The following is a 21,740-nucleotide window of genomic DNA, read 5'->3' on the forward strand; positions in this document are numbered from 1 at the left end:
GGGATATTGTGCCTGTGCTTTGAAAGACGTTTATTGTTTCAAGCAGATGATGAGTATAAAACCTATGCAAAGTGTAAATATGTTTGTAGACACACATGTAGGCGTTGACAAGTCACTAGTTTCCGATAAAAACGCTTTACGTGGTTTAATGCAGCGTTTTAACAAGAGCAAATTTAGTAAACACCGTGTACATGCGACTCAAGAAGACGAACGTAACGCTTTTCTCCCTTAGAAAACTTAAGACAAATGCTTAGCTACTCATTAAACGCGTTACGTTCGTACTCTGAAATTTTCTGTACGCTGTGTTTTTTTTTAGAAATATATTAATAATGTGTTTGGTGTTTTAAAAAACGCTTTTTTGTCGCATTAAACCATGTTAAGCGTTTCCACGTGTTCCGGCGCGCGGCTATGACGTTGACTAGGGGTCAAAGTTGAACGCGGAAGCGTAAAGCAATATGGCGTCTCACTGAAGAAGCCCTCAATGAGAAATGCATTACACTAGCAGGTGGTTTCTCTAAAAGCACAAACAAACAAACAAACAAAAAGAACCGAGAGAGGATACGCGTGGTGATGCTGCTCCCCACGCTAAGGCATGTTGTCCGGTGCGGCTACAGAAACGCAGGGAGAGGGTTTCAACAGAGTCACGTAAGAGCTTTAAGTCCTTGAATTCTTTCTGATGTATATAATCACGTTGGATCTTTTGGGGTTTGTGCTGCTGATGCCATCGGTCAAGTTGTAATGCTCTGTTGATTTCGTAATCTATTATAGAAAGTGGCATTTGTGTGAAAATATCTGATATGTAAACACGTGCTTCTGACCCAAACATACACAAACTTACCCTTTTATTAGATGCACAGACTGTAATCCATATACCCCCCTTTACATCAGTCGCCGTTTTGGCCACCAGCGGACTTGAAAATAAGATGAACACAAGGCACACACACACCAGCACCCTTTATCTTCACTGAGAAGGATATACAGTGCTGATGTATTATATGTTCAGTGTAAGGAGCTGTTTATCAAGTCAAGTCAGGAAGCTTTGTCATTTCTACCATTATACAGTTGACTCAGTACACAGTGAAAATAAGACAACGTTCCTCCAGAACCCTGGTGCTTCATTAAACAACATCGAGCTTCACCACACAACAGCAAGTGCATTGGGTGCAAACAGTGCAGACAGACAACACAAGACAATGTGGGACAAATATGTATGTTGCAAAATACGAAATAGCACCGACTAGTAAACCTCCTGTATACTATAAATATACTGTAATGTGCAAAAGAGGACTATAGGGGAGTAGTATTTCAGTGGTTAAGGCGCTGCGTTACTGATCGGATGGTCGGCGGGTCAAGCCCCGGTATCGCCAAGTTGCCACTCTTGGGCCCTTGACCAAGGCCCTTAACCCTCTGTGCTCCAGGGGCGTCGTTTCCTGGCTGACCCTGCGCTCTGACCCCAACTTCTAAACAAGCTAAGTTACGCGAAGAACGAATTTCACTGCTGTAATGTACATGTGACAAATAAAGGCTATTCTATAAAGGAGGATGTTTATAGTACTTTATTTTATTCAAAGTTTATAGTCTGGATATGATATGTCTCTTTCTTCCCTTTTGGATCTGCCTGATCCATCCCGACTCCCTACCTTTAGAGTTTTCTTCAATTGGAGACATTTTGTGCACATGAGGATGGTTCCACATGGATAGACTGAAGATCCATGAAGTTACTGAGCAACTGATTGAGGACCGATTAATATCAACGATCTGCTACAATGGCTTAGGACTACAGTTTGCATGGACAGTTTTGCATTTAAGCATCTATCACTGAATAGTACTGATCAACAATGATGGAATTGTTCTAAATGGACATTTGGTGCCACCCAGATGATGATGGGTTTCCTTTTGAGTCTGGTTCCTTTCAAGGTTTCTTCCTCATGCCATCTCAGGGTTTCTCCTTGCTACTGTCACCACTAGCTCACTTGTTAGGGTTACGTTTATAAGGAACAAACTTATAGGCACTAAATGTATACATTTAAACTATATAACCTTTTTACTGTTGTCTGTTGTTAAAAGTAATATACAGATAAAATTAAACACAGAGAAACTCTAGACAGATACTAATTTGAGATCAGGTACTGGGAGACAGCAATAATGCTATAGTAGCGTTTGGTTGGTAGATAGGTGGGTGTGTGGGTAGGTAGGTCGGTGGTTATGTAGGTAGATATGTGGGTGAGTGGTTACATAGGCGGGTAGGGGGGTGGTTATGTAGGTAGATGTGTGGGTTGGTGGTTATGTAGGTAGATGTGTGGGTGGATGGTTATGTAGGTAGATGTGTGGGTGGGTGGTTGTGTGGGTGGGTTGTTATGTAGGCAGATTGGTTGTGTGGGTGGATAGGAGGGTGGCTATGTAGGTAGGTAATTAGGTGGAAGTGTTCGGGGGGGGGGGGGGGTTATCTGGGTAGGAGAGTGGTTATGTAGGTAGGTAAGTGGGTGGGTTAGTTAGTTAGTTGGGTGGATCGATATTAATTTCAGACAAATCTGCTTAATTTGCTGTTGCTCACCTTTTCTGTTTGTACTTTTCTATTTCAGCCCTCACCTTTGAGACAATGCCTGTATCAGAGAGGGCAGAACACAGCTGTGAGCCAGACCATATCTGCACAGTGTTCCTCCAACACACTCCCCAATGCAGCATCAGACCGGATTGTAGGACGCTGGCTGGTGGGATGCAGTGGCCTCGTTCTGGGCGCTGTAGTTCTGGGAGGAGTAACCAGGTCAGTAAGGTTCAAGACCAATCATATGCTCCATATGGTCTCTAACCCTTGTGTAAGCCACAGGTCATTTAGAAAGATATACACACTGATCAGGCATAACATTATGGCCATCTGCCTAATATTGTGTTGGTCCCTTTTTTGCTGCCAGAACAGTCGCCGGTTCACCACTGTTCCTTCCTTGGAGCACTTTTGATAGATCCTGACCACTGCAGACTGGGAACATGCCACAAGCTGCAGTTTTGGAAATGCTCTGCCCCGGTCGTCTAGACGTCTCACAATTTGTCAAACTCACTCAAATCTTTAGGCCCATTTTTTTCTGATTCTAACACGTCAACTTTGAGGATAAAATGTTTACTTGCTGCCTAATACATCCACCCGCTAACAGGTGCCATGATGAGATAATTAGTGTTACTCACGTCACCGCTCAGTGGTTATTAATGTTAGCCTGATCAGTCTAGACTAATACATTAATATGCTCCAGTATGGATGCATATGAATTAGTTTTTTAGAAAAGTTGAACAGAACTGAAATTCTCAGCCAGCACATAAGTACATGCTTCAACGGCTTTTCAAACATCAAATTTCTGCGCGGATCAGTGACCATAAAAGAGAAACCTTTCTCTAAGCCTTTTAGTATGTGCTGAGATGGTTTTAATAGGTGTCGTAAATAGAAAGTGTTCTAAATGGAGGGAAATATCCTGACAGTAATGGCATGTGTAATCATCACTACATTCTAAAGATGGTACTTAAGCCTTTTGTATTGCACAGGATTGATTGTTGAAAAGCTGGGTTTAAAAAAAAAAAAAAAAAAAAAAAAAAAAAAGGAAGGCAGTCCTTGATAATTTTTTAATTCTTTCGATTATTGGATTGTTGATGGTGAGTATGTGTTTCAGACCAGTTCAGGTTGAGTTACTAGGAAAAAAAATTAAATAGCTACATATTAAATATATTATACTTCAAAAATTTTGGACAAATATAGAACCCCAAGCAGAAACCCTCAGGGTTGCTTGTTCATGGTGTTTGAAGTATAATCTTGTTCAGACAACACTTAAATATTTTTTTATTTTTTTCATTCAAAAGAGTTCTAAAACTAAAAATGTCTGCTTGGGGGACATCTCCCTTATTCTTAAAGATCGGTACCAGGACACTCCTCCTCCATTCCTCAGGCATCCTCCCACCTTCCTTGTTAAAAGCTCCACTGCCATCTCTCCTAAACATCTCCGTGCTTCTACCGGTATGTCATCTGGTCCTACTGACTTTCCACTCTTCATCCTCTCAATCACTGCTCTCACTTCCTCCTTACTCTTATCCACCTCCTGCTTCACCATCTCCACACCATCCAACCTTTTCTCTCTCATTTTCCTCATTCATCAGCTGCTCAAAATACTTCCTCCATCTTCTCAACACACTCTCCTCACTAGTCAACACATTTCCATCGCCATCCTTTATTGCTCTAACTTGCAGCACATCCTTCCCAGCTCGGTCCCACTGCCTTGCCAATCGGTACAAATCCTTTTCTTCTTCCTTAGTGTCCAACTTCTCATACAGCTCATATGCCTTTTCCTCTTGGCTTTCACCACATCCCTCTTTACCTGCTGCTGCATCTCCTTGTACTCCTGCCTACATTTTCATCACTCTGTCGATCACACTTCTGTTTTCTCAACCTCTTTCTCCTTATGCGGTTCTGCACTTCCTCATTCCACCACCACGTCTCTGTCTTCCTTTTTATTTCCAGATGTCACACCAAGTAGCTTTCTAGCTGTCACCCATATCACTCCTGCAGTAGTTGCCCAATCATCCAGCACCTAATTACCACCTCTTCCCTGAACCTCACACTACACTCTTCTTCCTTCAGTTTCCACCATCTTATTCTTCTTTCAGTCCTCACTCTCCTCCTCTTCTTCTTCACCTCCAAACTATCATACAGACCACCATCCGATGCTGTCTAGCTACACTGTCTCCTGCCAACACCATACAGTCTTCAATCTCCTTCAGGTTGCATCTCCTACATAGAACATAGTCCACCTGTGTGCACCTCCCTCCACTCTTATACATCACTGTGAGCCTCCTTCTTCTTAAAATAAGTGTTCATCACTGCCATTTCCATCCTTTTAGCAAAATCTATGGGCAGTGGTAATGAATGGGAATGGTAAAAATGTGTCAGTTAACAATGCATTTAAATGGCAAGTTAAATAAATTCATCTTAGAACCTTTGTCAAATCCTTAATATATAAACCATTTCTAAAGCATACGTGGAAAAACTCAGTTAAAATTCTCTCCTATTGATCAGAAAGCCAGTTTGTCTTCAAACAAGGTCCTACTGTACAGCATGTGTTACAGTGGCACTGCAGTGTTCAACCTTCTAAAATATTATTTGTGTGCAAGTTTTCATGACAATAAAATTGAATTTAAAGAAAGCTGATTTGTTTATCCAGATTGACTGAGTCAGGCCTCTCCATGGTGGACTGGCACTTGGTGAAGGAGATGAAGCCACCTCAGACCCAGGCAGAGTGGGAGGCAGAGTTCTCTAAATACCAACAGTTTCCTGAGTTTAAAATGTGAGTCTGGTTTGCTCATGTGGGTACCCACACTAATATAGTCTGTTTTTATACAAATGATATTTGTCCAGCAAACACTCTTAATTAATTATTCCTGCTTCCATAGAGAGTCTTAAACAATATCCCCCCACTAACACTAAACCATTTCACCTGTTTCTACAGACAGCCCTAACCAATTTCCCAAAATCCTGTACATACTTCTGATCAATCTTACACTTCCACATACACCCTTGAACTTGGTCTCAGTCATTAATATTTCATTACTTATGACAACGACATCATTTGAGAAAACCAATACACTAAAATCTCTTGTTTAGAACCCATTGGTCTGTTATTATGCCCAGTGTCTGTTTACTTTGATCTCATTATTTGCAACAGAATGAACCATGACATGACCCTTACTGAGTTTAAGTTCATCTTCTACATGGAGTGGGGACACCGTATGTGGGGAAGGCTGGTGGGCTTAGCCTACATCCTGCCCACTGTGTATTTCTGGAAAAAAGGCTACTTCAACCGGTCAATGAAGGCTAAAGTTTTGGGCTTGTGCGGCTTCGTCGTCTTCCAGGTATTGTTGTAAAAAAAAAAAAAAAGGTAATTTTCTCTGATTTCAAATTTTCAGATCAAGTTTAATATATGCAGACTCTCACACAAGTGAGTGCACCCCTCACATTTCAGCAACATTTTAGTATTTTCCTCTCAAGGAACAATATTATAGAAATGAATCATGGATTTATTTTAGAGTAGTCTTGTATAGCAGCTTGTATGCCAAGTGACTGTAAGTTTAGTGCCTATATTTCTGTCCCTAATGAGCAAGCTAGTGGTGATGGTGGCAACGAAAAACTCCGAGATGCCATGCAGTTCCGACTGGACTGCAGCTAATTGGAACCAAAAAAACAAACAAACTATAACCACGAAGCCCAAACTCTGTAAGTGTTATTCAGAAAGCCCTGCTCAGGTACTGCACTTAAATCCTGATGAACTGGATCACAAAATCAGGAAATAATCTCCAACTAGCGAAAACCATTTGGGGGAGGTGGTAGCTCAGTGGGCAAGATGTTGGACTTCTAATCAGAACATAATGAGTTGAAATCCCAGCACTAGTAAGATGACACTGCTGGGCCCTTAACCATCAGCTGCTCAGTTGTATTATTTGTAAGTCGCTCTAGATAAGGGCATCTGGCAAATGCTGTAAATGTAAGAACATATTTGGCAAGGGAAATTTTTTTTTTGATTTTTGGATAAAAAAAAAAAAAAAAAACTGTCCGGATGGCAAAAGTGTGTTAAGCAGTTATTCATGCTAAGGGAGGATTTTTCAATAAATAATAGTGGAGCCTTTGTACATTTTATATATTTATTTGGTCAGAGTAAATCTTGTTTTGCAGATGTTTATTAACTAGTTTGCTGTGTGTGTGTGTGTGTGTGTGTGTGTGTGTGTGTATGTATGTATGTGTGTATATATATGTATGAATGTATGTGTATATATGTGTGTGTGTGTGTGTGTGTATATATGTATATAATGTGTGTGTCTCTTAAAAACCATACAAGACTGTGTTTTTTATGGGCACTGTAAGTTATTTATTAATATTATTATGGGCGCTTATACTTACTGGAAGGAGGAATTGTTCTCCAGTAAATATCTCTCTGTACAACAGCATAGACTTTTTATTGCTGTGCAGCATTATTTTATAAAGACCAGCCTGCACTTGACATGATGGACATCGGAACATTCTCACAGATAACAGTTAAGTTTCAGTTCAGCCATTATGTCTATCATTATGTGTTCTTGTGCAGAGCATCAAATCTTCTGCCATATTTTCATTTGGTCAATTTCACTACTGTTGTTGTTTTTTAATTGTTGCAATTTAAAAGACTGTTTTAATACAAGCAGTTACTTTTTCATTAGAAATCTGAACAATCTGCAAAGAATCTTGTGAACTCCCTTCCGAGGCAGGTTTCTATCCATTTTAGCCCTCGTATGGGTCAGAGTTAAGTGTCCTTAGATTTCTGTCCTTAGTATAACAAAATGCTGAAAGAAAAGTTTCTAGCCCAAAACCAAAACGAATAAAAATCTGTTGCGTTTTTATGAGACTCAGGAATTTGCATACATTTTTTTTGTTTGTGTTTTTTTATTTATTTATTTTTTTAAGCCATCAGATTTGACGGTACATATTTCTGAGGGAAAATGGAGTAACCTTTTTAGCAAGCCGGCTAAATTTGTAACCATGTTACCCCAAGGTAGCTCCATTGCTCGATTATATTGTGATTAAACCATACTTTGAGAAAACAGTATAAGAAAGACAGCGGGTTTATATAATGGTTATGGATTGTAGATTGTAGAGGGTTTGGTGTCGAATGCTGCTGCTGTGCTTAAGGCTAAAGATGGCTCTCTCAAGCATGTTTTAATAAACAGATGTTAAGAGCCATTTTGCTGCTACAACAAAAGGTTTAGTAAGAGGGACTCTAGTTGCATATCAATACATGTGGTGCTGGGGTGTGGAAAGTGGATGGAAATACATATAGTTTGTGCAGAAATGTCACACAGACAGTTAATTCGTGTATATGAAGAGTTACTTGGATGGAGAAACCCGAATAGGCCACATCACTGACGTGCCACCTGAGTAGAGTTTCATAATTGAACTACACATTTCGTTATCGTTTTATTAATCTACTGAAGGCTAGCTAGCAAAACTAGTTAGAGCTTCAGCAATTTATATATATTTAAAGTTGTAATGGTACACAAAATGCATGGTTCAGTACGTATCTCATTTTCTAGGTCACAGTTTGGTTCATTTTCTGTACAGTTAGAGGGAATAAATGCAAAGAAAAAAGTTTTTTATTAACACAGTTAATTTTTACATTTGTCTTGACAAATCTTAGCATTTTACATTTTTGAGACAAGTAAAAATAAAATGCCTGTTTGGTTAAATAAAATATACAATTCTTATATTTTATGTCTTATAAAAAAATAAAATACAAAAAATCAAGTCAATGCACAATACACATTATTACATTGATTAAATTGTGTTATCAATTAAATTGGCACAAATTAAATTGATTAAATAAAATTTAAAAATGAAAATATTTAATTCAATATTGTACATTCGTTAGACCACATTTGGGTAATACAGGTGTGTGTGTGTGTGTGTGTGTGTGTGTGTGTGTGTGTGTGTGTGTGTGTGTGTGTGTGTGTGTGTGTGTGTGTGTGTGTGTGTGTGTGTGTGTGTGTGTGTGTGACTTTTTTAAACATATGATCTACTTAATTGTTCTACTACACTATTTTAGCAAACTTTAACAAATGTCTTCGTTCCTTCTATCCTTCATTCATTCACTCCCTCAATATGTGGAATTGTAGGGATTTTTCAGGGGATTCATGGGACAGTTTATTGAAGGGGATTTCAGGTCTTGTAGACACTGCCCTTGTACTTTATAATAGTATTAATAGTTAATTGTGAAATGCTCTCAGGGTATACTACTACTATTATACTCTGCATTGCATTGCATGGTTTCAGATGTTGGTACACACGAGCATGGTGTGTCCAGCCGTGTTTGTATCAATATATTACCTATTACCCCTTGAATATGTCATACTGCTTTGTGGGTTTAATGTGTATTTCTGTTTGCTCATAGGGTCTGCTGGGTTGGTACATGGTGAAGAGTGGACTGGAGGAGAAACCAGACTCGTATGACGTTCCCCGAGTCAGTCAGTACAGACTGGCGTCTCATCTGGGTTCAGCTCTCCTTTTGTACTGTGGCAGTCTCTGGACAGGACTCACACTAATGCTTCCTGTGAACATGGTACAAACACACACACACACCTACAAGGTTCTACATAAAGCCCAAACACCCTTTAATTACAAAATGTTTCTTTTACACAGCTTCCTGACACCAGACGTATTGTGCAGCTCAGGAGGTTTGCTAAAGGCACAGGGGTGTTAGTCTTCCTTACAGCTTTCTCAGGTTAGGACCATCACCTTTGGGTCAAAATGAGCACTTAAAACAGTTGAAACATAGTTGTTTGAATAGCAAGCTTTGGATAAAGAAGAGTAGGGTCATGAGGGTGAGTAGGAAGATAAAAGTGAGTAAGGGGGATGAGGGCGAGTAAGGGAAGGATGAGGGCGAGTAAGGGGTATAAGGGCGAGTAAAAGGAGTAGAAGGATAGGTAGGAGAATGAGGGTGAGTCAAGGGGATGAGGGTGAGTAAGGGGGCGAGTAAGGGGAGGAGGATGAGGGCGAGTAAGGGGGATGAGGACGAGTAAAGGGGTATAAAGGTGACTAAGAGGAGTAGAAGGATAAATAGGGGTATGAGGGAGAGTAGGAGGATAAGGGCGAGTAGAGGGGTATGAGGGCGGGTAAGGGGGATGAGGGCAAGTAAGGGGATGAGGGTGAGTAAGGGGGCGAGTAGAGGGGTATGAGGGCGAGTAAGGGGGATGAGGGCGAGTAAAGGGGTATAAGGGCGACTAAGGAGTAGAAGGATAAGTAAGGATATGAGGGCGAGTAAGGGGAGGATGAGGGTGAGTAAGGGGTATAAGGGCGAGGATAAAGGAGTAGAAGGATCGGTAGGAGAATGAGTGTGAGTCAAGGGGATGAGGGTGAGTAAGGGGGCGAGTAAGGGGAGGAGGGTGAGGGCGAGTAAGGGGGATGAGGGCGAGTAAAGGGGATGAGGGCGAGTAAAGGGGTATAAGGGCTACTAAGAGGAGTAGAAGGATAAGTAAGGATATGAGGGCGAGTCGAGGGGATGAGGGCGAGTCGAGGGGATGAGGGCGAGTCGAGGGGATGAGGGCGAGTCGAGGGGTATGAGGGCGAGTAAGGGGGGTGAGGGCGAGTAAGGGGGATGAGAGGGAGTAAGAGGAGTAGAAGGATAGGTAGGGGTATGAGGGCGACTAGAGGGGGCTGAGGGCGAGTAGAGGGGGCTGAGGGCGAGTAGAGGGGGCTGAGGGCGAGTAGAGGGGGCTGAGGGCGAGTAGAGGGGGCTGAGGGCGAGTAAGGGGTGAGGGCGAGTATGGGGGTGAGGGCGAGTAGGGGGGTTAGGCCGAGTAAGAGGAGTAGAAGGATAGGTAGGAGGATGAGGGCGAGGAAAGGGGATGAGGCAGAGTAAGGGGTATGAGGACGACTAAGAGGAGTAGAAGGATAAGTAGGGATATAACGGCGAGTAAGGGGGTGAGTAAGAAGAGGAGTATGAGGGCAAGTAGAGGGGTATGAGGGCGAGTAGGGGGGTTAGGCTGAGTAAGAGGAGTAGAAGGATGGGTAGGAGGATGAGGGCAGGTAAGGGGGATGAGGCGAGTAAGAGGAGTAGAAGAATAGGTAGGAGGATGAGGGCGAGTAAGGGGTATGAGGGCGAGTAAGGGGGATGAGGGCGAGTAGGGGGGTAAGGGCAGGTAAGGGGGATGAGGCGAGTAAGAGGAGTAGAAGAATAGGTAGGAGGATGAGGGCGAGTAAGGGGGATGAGGGCGAGTTGGGGGGTGAGGCCGAGTAAGAGGAGTAGAAGGATAGGTAGGAGGATGAGGGCGAGGAAAGGGGATGAGGCAGAGTAAGGGGTATGAGGACGACTAAGAGGAGTAGAAGGATAAGTAGGGATATAACGGCGAGTAAGGGGGTGAGTAAGAAGAGGAGGATGAGGGCAAGTAGAGGGGTATGAGGGCGAGTAGGGGGGTTAGGCCGAGTAAGAGGAGTAGAAGGATAGGTAGGAGGATGAGGGCAGGTAAGGGGGATGAGGCGAGTAAGAGGAGTAGAAGAATAGGTAGGAGGATGAGGGCGAGTAAGGGGTATGAGGGCGAGTAAGGGGTATGAGGGCGAGTAAGGGGGATGAGGGCGAGTAGGGGGGTGAGGCCGAGTAAGAGGAGTAGAAGGATAGGTAGGAGGATGAGGGCGAGGAAAGGGGATGAGGCAGAGTAAGGCGTATGAGGACGACTAAGAGGAGTAGAAGGATAAGTAGGGATATAACGGCGAGTAAGGGGGTGAGTAAGAAGAGGAGGATGAGGGCAAGTAGAGGGGTATGAGGGCGAGTAGGGGGGTTAGGCCGAGTAAGAGGAGTAGAAGGATAGGTAGGAGGATGAGGGCAGGTAAGGGGGATGAGGCGAGTAAGAGGAGTAGAAGAATAGGTAGGAGGATGAGGGCGAGTAAGGGGTATGAGGGCGAGTAAGGGGGATGAGGGCGAGTAGGGGGGTGAGGCCGAGTAAGAGGAGTAGAAGGATAGGTAGGAGGATGAGGGCGAGGAAAGGGGATGAGGCAGAGTAAGGCGTATGAGGACGACTAAGAGGAGTAGAAGGATAAGTAGGGATATAACGGCGAGTAAGGGGGTGAGTAAGAAGAGGAGGATGAGGTCAAGTAGAGGGGTATGAGGGTAAGTAAGGGGGATGAGGGTGAGTAAAGGGAATGAGGTCGACTAAGAGGAGTAGATGGATAAGTAGAGGTATGAGGGCGATTAAGAGGAGTAGAAGGATAGGTAAAAGGATGAGGGCGAGTAAGGGGGGTGAGGGCGAGTAAGAGGAGTAGGAGGATGAGGGCGAGTAGATGGCGAGTAAGGGGGATGAGGGTGATTTAAGAGGAGTAGAAGGATAGGTAGGAGGATGAGGGCGAGTAAGGGGGTGATGGCGAGTAAGAGGAGTAGAAGGATAGGTAGGAGGATAAGGGCGAGTAGATGGGGATGAGGGGGACGAGGGCGAGTAAGGGGGACGAGGGCGAGTAAGGGGGATGAGGGTGATTAAGAGGAGTAGAAGGATAGGTTGGAGGATGAGGGCGAGTAAGGAGTGTAGATGGCAAGTAAGGGGCATGAGGGTGATTAAGAGGAGTAGAAGGATAGGTAGGCGGATGAGGTCGGGTAAGGGGGATGAGGGCAGTAAAGGAGTAGAGGGGTACGAGGGCGAGTAGAGGGGTATGAGGGCTAAGTAGGGGTACAAGGGCGAGTAAGGGGGCGAGGAAGGGGAGGAGGATGATAAGTAGGAGGATAAGGGTGAGTAAGGGGTATGAGGGCTAGTATAGGGATGAGGGCGAGTAGAGGGGTGAGGGCGAGTAGAGGGGTGGGGGCGAGTAAGAGGAGTAGAAGGATCGGTAGGAGCATGAGGGCGAGTAAGGGGGACGAGGGCGAGTAAGGGGGACGAGGGCGAGTAAGGGGGACGAGGGCGAGTAAGGGGGACGAGGGCGAGTAAGGGGGACGAGGGCGAGTAAGGGGGATGAGGGTGATTAAGAGGAGTAGAAGGATAGGTTGGAGGATGAGGGCGAGTAAGGGGTGTAGATGACGAGTAAGGGGGATGAGGGTGATTAAGAAGAGTAGAAGGATAGGTAGGAGGATGAGGGCAGGTAAGGGGAATGAGGGCGAGTAAGGGGGGTGATGGCGAGTAAGAGGAGTAGAACGATAGGTAGGAGGGTGTGTACGGGGGATGAGGGTGAGTAAGGTGGCGAGGGCGAGTAGAGGGGTATGAGGGCGAGTAGAGGGGATGAGGGCGAGAAAGGGGGTTGATGGCGAGTAAGAGGAGTAGATGGATAGGTAGGCGGATGAGGTCGGGTAAGGGGGATGAGGGCAGGAAAGGAGTAGAGGGCGATTAAGGGCTATGAGGGCTAAGTAGGGGTACAAGGGCGAGTAAGGGGGCGAGTAAGGGGAGGAGGATGATAAGTAGGAGGATAAGGGTGAGTAAGGGGTATGAGGGCGAGTAGAGGGATGAGGGCGCGTAAGAGGAGTAGAAGGATCGGTAGGAGGATGAGGGCGAGTAAGGGGAGAAGGATGAGGGCGAGTAAGGGGAATGAGGGCGAGTAAGGAGGATGAGGGCGAGTAATGGAAATAAGGCAGAGTAAGGGGTTTGAGGGTGACTAAGAGGAGGAGAAGGATAAGTAGCGGTATGAGGGCGAGTAGAGGGGGATGAGGGCGAGTAAGGGGGATGAGGGCAAGTAAGAGGAGTAGAAGGATAGGTAGGAGGATGAGGGCGAGTAAGGGGTATGAGGGCGAGTAGGGGGTGAGGCCGAGTAAGTGGAGTAGAACGATAGGTAGGAGGGTGTGTAAGGGGGATGAGGGTGAGTAAGGTGGCGAGGGCGAGTAGAGGGGTATGAGGGCGAGTAGAGGGGTATGAGGGCGAGTAGAGGGGTATGAGGGCGAGTAGAGGGGATGAGGGCGAGAAAGGGGGTTGATGGCGAATAAGAGGAGTAGATGGATAGGTAGGCGGATGAGGTCGGGTAAGGGGGATGAGGGCAGGAAAGGGGGATGAGGGTGAGTAAGTGGGGTGAGAGCGAGTAAGAGGAGTAGAAGGATAGGTAGGAGGATGAGGGCGAGTAGAGGGGGATGAGGGCGAGTAGAGGGGGATGAGGGCGAGTAGAGGGGGATGAGGGCGAGTAGATGGGGATGAGGGGGACAAGGGCGAGTAAGGGGGATGAGGGTGAGTAAGAGGAGTAGTAGGATAGGTAGGAGGATGAGTAGAGAGAGCGAGTAGAGGGGTACAAAGGCGAGTATAGGGAATGAGGGCGAGTAAGGGCTATGAGGCCGACTAACAGGAGTAGAAGGATAAGTAGGGGTACAAGGGCGATGAAGGGGGCGAGGAAGGGGAGGAGGATGATAAGTAGGAGGATAAGGTTGAGTAAGGGGTATGAGGGCGAGTAGAGGGGTGAGGGAAAGTAAGAGGAGTAGGAGGATGAGGGCGAGTAAGGGGCGAAGGATGAGGACAAGTAGAGGGGGATGAGGGCGAGTAAGGGGGATGAGGGCAAGTAAGAGGAGTAGAAGGATAGGTAGGAGGATGAGGGCGAGTAAGGGGTATGAGGGCGAGTAGGGGGGTGAGGCCGAGTAAGTGGAGTAGAAGGATAGGTAGGAGGGTGTGTAGGGGGGATGAGGGTGAGTAAGGTGGCAAGGGCGAGTAAGGGGAGGAGGATAAGTGCGAGTAGAGGGGTATTAGTGCGAGTAGAGGGGTATTAGTGCGAGTAGAGGGGTATTAGTGCGAGTAGAGGGGTATTAGTGCGAGTAGAGGGGTATTAGTGCGAGTAGAGGGGTATTAGTGCGAGTAGAGGGGTATTAGTGCGAGTAGAGGGGTATTAGTGCGAGTAGAGGGGTATTAGTGCGAGTAGAGGGGTATTAGTGCGAGTAGAGGGGTATTAGTGCGAGTAGAGGGGTATTAGTGCGAGTAGAGGGGTATTAGTGCGAGTAGAGGGGGATGAGGGCGAGTAGAGGGGATGAGGGCGAGTAAAGGGGATAAGGCAGAGCAAGGGGTATGAGGGCGACTAAGAGGAGTAGACGGATAAGTAGGGGTATAAGGGCGAGTAAGGGCACGGGAGCGAGTAAGAGGAGGAAGTGGAGGGCAAGTAGAGGGGTATGAGGGCGAGTAGAGTGTTATGAGGGCGGGTAAGGTGGATGAGGACGAGTAGTGGGGTGAGGGCGAGTAAGGGCACGGGGGCGAGTAAGAGGAGGAGGTGGAGGGCGAGTAGAGGGGTATGAGGGTGAGTAAGGGGGTGAGGGTGAGTAAGGGGAGGAGGATGAGGGCGAGTAGAGGGGTGAGGGCGAGTAAGAGGAGTAGAAGGATAGGTAGAAGAATGAGGCTGATTAAGGGGAGGAGAATGATTGCGAGTAGAGGGGTATGAGGGCGAGTGGGGGGGGGTGAGAGAGAGTAAAGGGGATAAGGCAAAGTAAGGGGTATGAGGGCGACTAAGAGGATTAGAAGGATATGTAGGAGGATGAGTGTGATGTTTTCTTTTCAGGAGCCTTTGTCGCCGGTCTCGACGCTGGATTAGTCTACAACTCTTTCCCAAAAATGGGTGAATACTGGATCCCAGACGATCTTCTGGCGTTCTCTCCTAAAATCAAGAACGTTTTCGAGAACCCCACCACTGTCCAGTTTGACCACCGCATACTGGTGAGTGCACATGACTGCTGCATTCACGAATCAACAACCAGTAAATAAAAGGTAATGTTTATTGTGAGACTAAATTGAAAGTGAAGAGAACTCAGTGAAATAAACGCACAAATCTAACAGTGTGTTATCCCTTAAAATAAGGTGAAGAAAAGCCAGTGAAACTTGTAAGCAGGTTCTTTTAAACAAACTGATGAAGGAGGCTGATCTGCTCACTGGATATTTAATAAACTCACAGCCATTCTGGACAATAAACTGCATCCCCTCCATGACCCACTCCACTGATGTTTCTTCAGTGGAAGATGTAGGAGTCATGTAGTCATTTGTATCGACAGTAATCACAATGTTCACCTGGTTATCACTATTTGGGGACATTTAACACTTATTTGCTCATTGATTCATATCTGGACTCTCATTTATTCACTCGTACAGCTATTTTTATGCTGTTCGACTATTTTTAGTGTTCACAGTGATCATCCATCCATCCACTTGTCTGTATCATTGTTTTTTTTAACCAGTTGCATTTATTTCCATTTCAAACATCTTAATTTTTATTATTTAGGAATATAAACACGGCATAACACGCCAGAGAAAGATCTCAAACTATGCACAATGTCCCACTTAATTCCAAATCCTAATTGTCTCACTGTAGCCTGGTTTTCCTCCGGTTTAGTCCCAAAAAAATTGTTTATCTTCTGGCAGGGAATTAGCGCGTTAGCAGCCATCAGCGGCCTCTTCCTCTTCTCCAGACGCATGCAGCTGCCGAGGAGGACAAAGCTTGCAATCAGCTGCTTGACTGCCATGGCATACACACAGGTCAGTGCTTCATTTCACACATTCTGAAATAAACAACCGGGTAACTACAGTGCGAGTAACAAGGGACACTGAATAGCGGAATTATAGATCATTACAAGCGTTTACTACTCTTTTCAGGTGCGTTAGAGAAGCGACATCACGCCGGTTTGATGCGTGAGATTCCGAACGCCCTTCATCTCGACAATATATTATTCTGACACCTGACTCTGAATAAAGACCTATCAAACAAAAATAATTAGAGATTAAGCTACAGTTTCGACACATTGCTTTCCGAATGTTCTTTTCACAGCCGGCTCTAAAACGCTCGCCGTTATCAAAGTGCGAGAAAATCGTTCGCTGAGGTTCATACCTACTATGAGGTCAAACTGGCTGGATGAATCATATTTGCATAATAATACACGCATACAAGGGTGTATATTGGTGTAATCACTGGCTTCAGTGCTGTGATTGTTTGTTTTTTTTGTATTAATAAACACAACAGATTACATAACCTCTTGCTTACATGCACTTTCGGACCCCGAGCTGAGGAAATAAAAAAAGAAATGTCTTCAGGAATATACACTATTTCCAAAAGTATTGGGACACCTGTCCTTTCCCAGCCATATGTGGTACTTCCCCAAACTGTTACCACAAAGCTGAAGGCACACAATTGTACAGGTTTGTGGGAGCATTATATTTTGCCTTCACTTGAACTAGGAGACACAAACCTGTTCAAGCATTACGATACCCCTGTGCACAAAGTCAGCTCCATGAAGATATTTTTATTTATTTATTTTTATATGGGTAGGAGTGAAAACCATTGATCTCAGAAGCACAAACGTCCACAAATCGGGAGGAACCTTTTCCCCAAATAGTAGATGGTTATGTCTGTATAGTGTAAATGCAATCACATTACATTACAACACATGACCTCCAGTGGCTAAAATTGTAACTGAATCTGGAAATCAATAAAAGCCAGAAAACGGGTGGATTCATGAGTATAATAAATGTAATGAGTCTCTTCCCATACTGTATATTGGATTCCTGGGATGTTCTTTTGGTTTGGCCCATTGGTCATGATAATATTATAGTCTTATTACCCCCAACCCGCCCTTCTCATATTGCCTCGTTTTTCCATGATTTCAATAAATTGCTTAAATTGTTTAATTGATGCATTTTAACAAATCAATTAGGAGATTTTAATAGAAATTGGTTGGATAATAGTAAGAAAAACATTTTTTTTTCAATTGCATCTAAATATGTTGCATCAATGATGACGAGCCCTACAGAATTACACAAACTAGTAATACACCGATGGATTTCATTTTTAGGAATAAACCAGAGCGAGTTATTGATAATTTTGTTAACAGGTTTGTCTGATCATAGGTCGACACTGACTTTCAGAAAATTTATAAAACAACGATTTTGTAAGAAAGTGTTTTATCCTCTGCCACTTGGGCAGGATTGCCTTCTGTCACCCGGACAGGATACCCTTGAATTCAGCCTTTCCTCTCGATCTCTGCTCTCCTACGTATACGGGGAAGTCTAAATGAAAAACACGAGGCGGCTTTTAAAAAGAAGTTCCAAAGTTTATTGTCTCACACACGAAGATATACTTCCAAAGAGAATAAAAAAGAGGGAGAATAAAAGGGGGTGGGCTGCCATGTGTGTGTGTGTGTGTGTGTGAGAACAGAAGAGAAAGTTAGGAGAGACAACTCCACAAGGTTATGCTGAGCCTGCAAAAGATAAGCCTAAAACAGAAATACAGGACCCACTGTGTGTACGAGGAAAGTTAACACATGCCACAAAAAGGGTAGTTCAGGGTCAACAGAAGCAGGGTATGGAATTCCTAAGCAGAAAATGTTTTTTATGTAATGTTACAGTTTAAATTGATAATCTAAATGAGTGTTTTTATTTTATTTTATAATGGACCCACTTTCAAATACAAACCAGAAGTTTACATGTTTTTTTTTTAAAGTAACAGAAGAACCTTTTTTTTCCTTGAATAAATAATAATCTTCATTCAGTTATATTCATTTTAAAAGGTTTAAGAAACAAAGTGATAAGTGAACTGAGAAAAGCAAAGTCATCTGATTTAATGCAGCTATTTGCTGACTCCACTTATTTGGAAGCATATGAATAAATTAACCAGAAATGTAGTCAAAGTAACGGCAACAAAACTGAATATAAATGGAAAGGTTTAGTACTGATGCTTTGAAAAATACCTTTTTTGTCAACTTACCGTAATTTGAATTCCATTTTTTTTTTATCACATGATGTAAGAAATTCATATTTTTATATTTCTCCAGGTTGATAAAGATGAAATCTGTAACAGTTCAAAAGGTGAAGATATCGAAGATATCTTAACATTAAGGCCAATAGAATATTTTGGTAAATTTCTCTATTAAAACTGTTGTTTCCACAAACATTTTTAACTGCTGTTTTTAAGTCTGGAGAGACTGATGAGGTAATTATTGACCCATCTCTGTTATTCCTGTAGTCTCAAGTTTTAGAAAAGGTAGTGGTTTGAACAATAATTGAATTATTTGGGGAAAAAACTCATTTGTTAAACCGTAAGCAATTTGGATTTTGGCAGAAATGGCTATAGGCCATTTTATAGATTCCAGAAAAAGTTAGTTTGGATCAAGGAAAAGCTTTTTTAAAAAAAAAAAAAAAATGCACTCACTTAAAATCTAAAATAAACTGATTCAAATGAAATTGTTTCAATCGTAAAAAAAATTAATTTTGTATATACATAAACGATTTACCTGGAAGTTCCATGGAGGTTGGCTGTCAAATGGGTGCAGATGACACAGTTTATTATGTAACTGCTAAATCTTCTCATGGCTGCAGAATTGTTTCCCAGTGGCTGCAGGATAGTTGTTTCAATTACAACAAAACAGTATCAATGTGTTTTTCATTGAAGAACAAAGCACTGTTGTATTCAAAACCAAAATTGTTCAAGAGGAAATTGAGGAAGTAAGTGAATTTAAATATTTAGGTGACTCTAAGCTTAAGTTTGATGCTCAGTCTATGACGAATAAAATTTAAGACGATTTTCCCCGCTACTCTGCTTTTTTAGTTTAAATATGAACGAAAAAGAAACGGACAACTAACAAACAGGTTTTGTTTCATTTGACTTTGACTTTTTGTGTAAATGATGAGCATGGACATGAACAGGGAACTTTTCAGAACATCAACTCAAATGATATAAAAAAAGCAGGCCATAGTTTTTTATGTTCCTTTCTTTAATAATGGTAATATCTGTAGCACTCAGTGATTCTCCTCTGCATTGCGCTTCAGACGTTGTAACTCGGTGTGCTCCAGTAGTTACTGCGCATGAACCATGCCAGAGTTCGCATCCGACATCGTGCCTGTAAATTGTTTCATTTTATTTTAGTTGCCACTGTTGCTTTTGTGCAGTAGATGCTTAAGTTTTTGTTTTAAGACCATTTTGCCGGAGTCCCACAAATGATTTTATTCTCGCACAACCCACACACACGATAATTTTACTGCCCGCACCCGGATTCACCCATCAAATCTCGTCCTGTGCTGCACTCGTTCGCCTCGGGTTCCGCGGGAGGCTTCCCAATCAGGTAAACCTGTAATATTATTATATAAGCAAACTTTTGATGTAACAATTCAGAAACTAATTAACTAGCATCATTTAAAGATTATCAAAGGTTATACCTTTGAAGAATTTGACAAAGTTTTCATTTATTAAGACACAACTTAAGTGTATATATGGCCTCGCCCCTGAGGTAAGCTGTCACAAAGATTGAGAAGTGACAAGGCAAAGACCAGAGGGGCAGTAAGTGGGAACTGTAGAGTCTGAAGATGCAGAACTACTGTGGGTAGAATCATCCTTTTAAGTGAAAGGGTCACATCTATGGGACACTATGCAATCAGAACCAACAGTTTTCTCTGCAATGTTAAAACAGTGGCTGAAATCCTCACAGCGATTTGAACATGCAGTATAATAGGCTTCTTCAGGCTGCTTAAGTTTACATTTCTTTTTCTTTTGCCTATTTTTGTGCGACTTGAGATTTTTATTTATATATATATATGTGTGTGTGTGTGTGTGTGTGTGTGTGTGTGTGTGTGTGTGTGTGTGTAAAAATAAATAAAGCAGGCCATGGTTTTGTGTTCTATGTTTCTTTAATAATGAGGGTAATATCTGTAGCACTGTGATATGCATATATACAAATATCTATGCATATATACGAATATCTACGCATATATTTGCATATACGAATATCTAAGAATATATATATGCATATATACGAATATCTAAGAATATCTATGCATATATATGAATATTTATGCATATATACGAATATCTAAGAATATCTATGCATATATATGAATATTTATGCATATATACGAATATCTATGCATATATATATATATATATATATATATATATATATATATATATATATATATATATAAAAAAAAGTGTGTGTATATATATATGTGTATATATATATATATATATATATATATATATATATATATATATATATAAATAAATAAAAAAAATGTATGTATGTGAGAGAGCGAGAGAGATAACAAAATGAACAGGCCTCATGAGGGATGTGACTTATCAGAATACACTAGTAAACAGGAAGTGAAGAGATCAAAAAGCAAGCCTTGTATGAGACCCTAATCCCGCCTCGTTTTGTACTGCTTGAATGTCCGATTGCTTTTTGATTGCCTGTTGTCGTTTGTTGTTGTAGGTGGCCCTTGGGATCAGCACTTTGCTCCTGTACGTGCCAACTTCCCTGGCAGCCACACACCAATCCGGCTCCGTAGCTCTGCTTACTTTTGCCATTTGGGTCCTTGCAGAACTACGAAAAGTGGCCAAGTAATTCCACAGAGAGATTTCCAAAAGTATTTCACAATCTTTCACCTGCATTTTAAAGTTGCTCTGGTAACGAAACCCCAGATTCTGGCGTCAACTGCCAGTTTATAGTTTATTACAATAAAAAATGCAGCTGTCTGCTGTCAACCAACAGGTAAAAGTGCAAAATACACGTTCTTCCTCAAAATATCGGAGCTACTCAAATGTCAGAATTACACAATTTCTCTAAATAGCACTTATTAAGCAGGTGCAAAAGTTTGAAAGCCCATCACACTTTGCATTTCCTTTCTTAACATAATGTAAATGTATTCATATTCCCAGCTACACCATATGGACAAAAGTATCAGTCCCCGTTCGCTCTTTATAATAACCTCCACTTTTCTGCAATGTTCCACTAGATGTTGGAGATTTGTGCTCATTCTGCACAAATAAAGTCAGTTACTGATCTACAGCAGCGTTCCAATTTATCCCAAAGGTGTTTACTAGGTTTTAGATCTCTCTATCTTTTGTCCATATAGTGTACCTCTAAATGCCCATCACCTTCTTTGCAAAATTTAGGGTGTGTCTACTTTTACAATCAATAGTAACTTATACAAAATAATTATTTGAAGTGTATTAAATGGGACAGTTATTTTGTAAATTGTATTCGAAATTAAAATGAACACACACACACACACCTCTAGCAGTTCTTAACCATGCACCAATTTTACGATCAAGAACAATGTACAGTATCTAAGTGATGTATTTGGTTGAAATAAAAGCATGGTAATGGAATTCCAATTTACGTTCCTGATGGGGCAGTGTTTTTTTGTTGTTGTTTGTTTAACACATCTTTTTCTTCTGTATAGAGAGGTCTCATTTAACATTTATGGAAGGGGTCTCGAGTGCGAATGCTGTGTAACGATTAGTTTTTAACCACAGGAGAGACTCCATGACAGAA

At 42.6% G+C, this 21,740-nt stretch overlaps 1 protein-coding gene across 1 annotated transcript; it reads left to right on the forward strand.

Moving 5' to 3' along the window:
- The first annotated feature begins 3 nt into the window (after positions 1-3).
- cox15 (cytochrome c oxidase assembly homolog 15 (yeast)) lies at positions 4-21,584 on the forward strand. Its single transcript, XM_083532949.1, has 9 exons — positions 4-645; positions 2,583-2,764; positions 5,199-5,321; positions 5,700-5,886; positions 8,949-9,116; positions 9,197-9,278; positions 14,990-15,144; positions 15,844-15,957; positions 20,676-21,584. Exons 1-9 carry the CDS (start codon positions 571-573, stop codon positions 20,805-20,807), a joined length of 1,218 nt encoding a protein of 405 aa, XP_083389075.1. The 5' UTR covers positions 4-570; the 3' UTR covers positions 20,808-21,584.
- The last annotated feature ends 156 nt before the right edge of the window (positions 21,585-21,740 follow it).

This window comes from Silurus aristotelis (assembly GCF_946808225.1).
Source record: "Silurus aristotelis genome assembly, chromosome: 27".
Lineage (NCBI taxonomy): Eukaryota > Metazoa > Chordata > Actinopteri > Siluriformes > Siluridae > Silurus > Silurus aristotelis.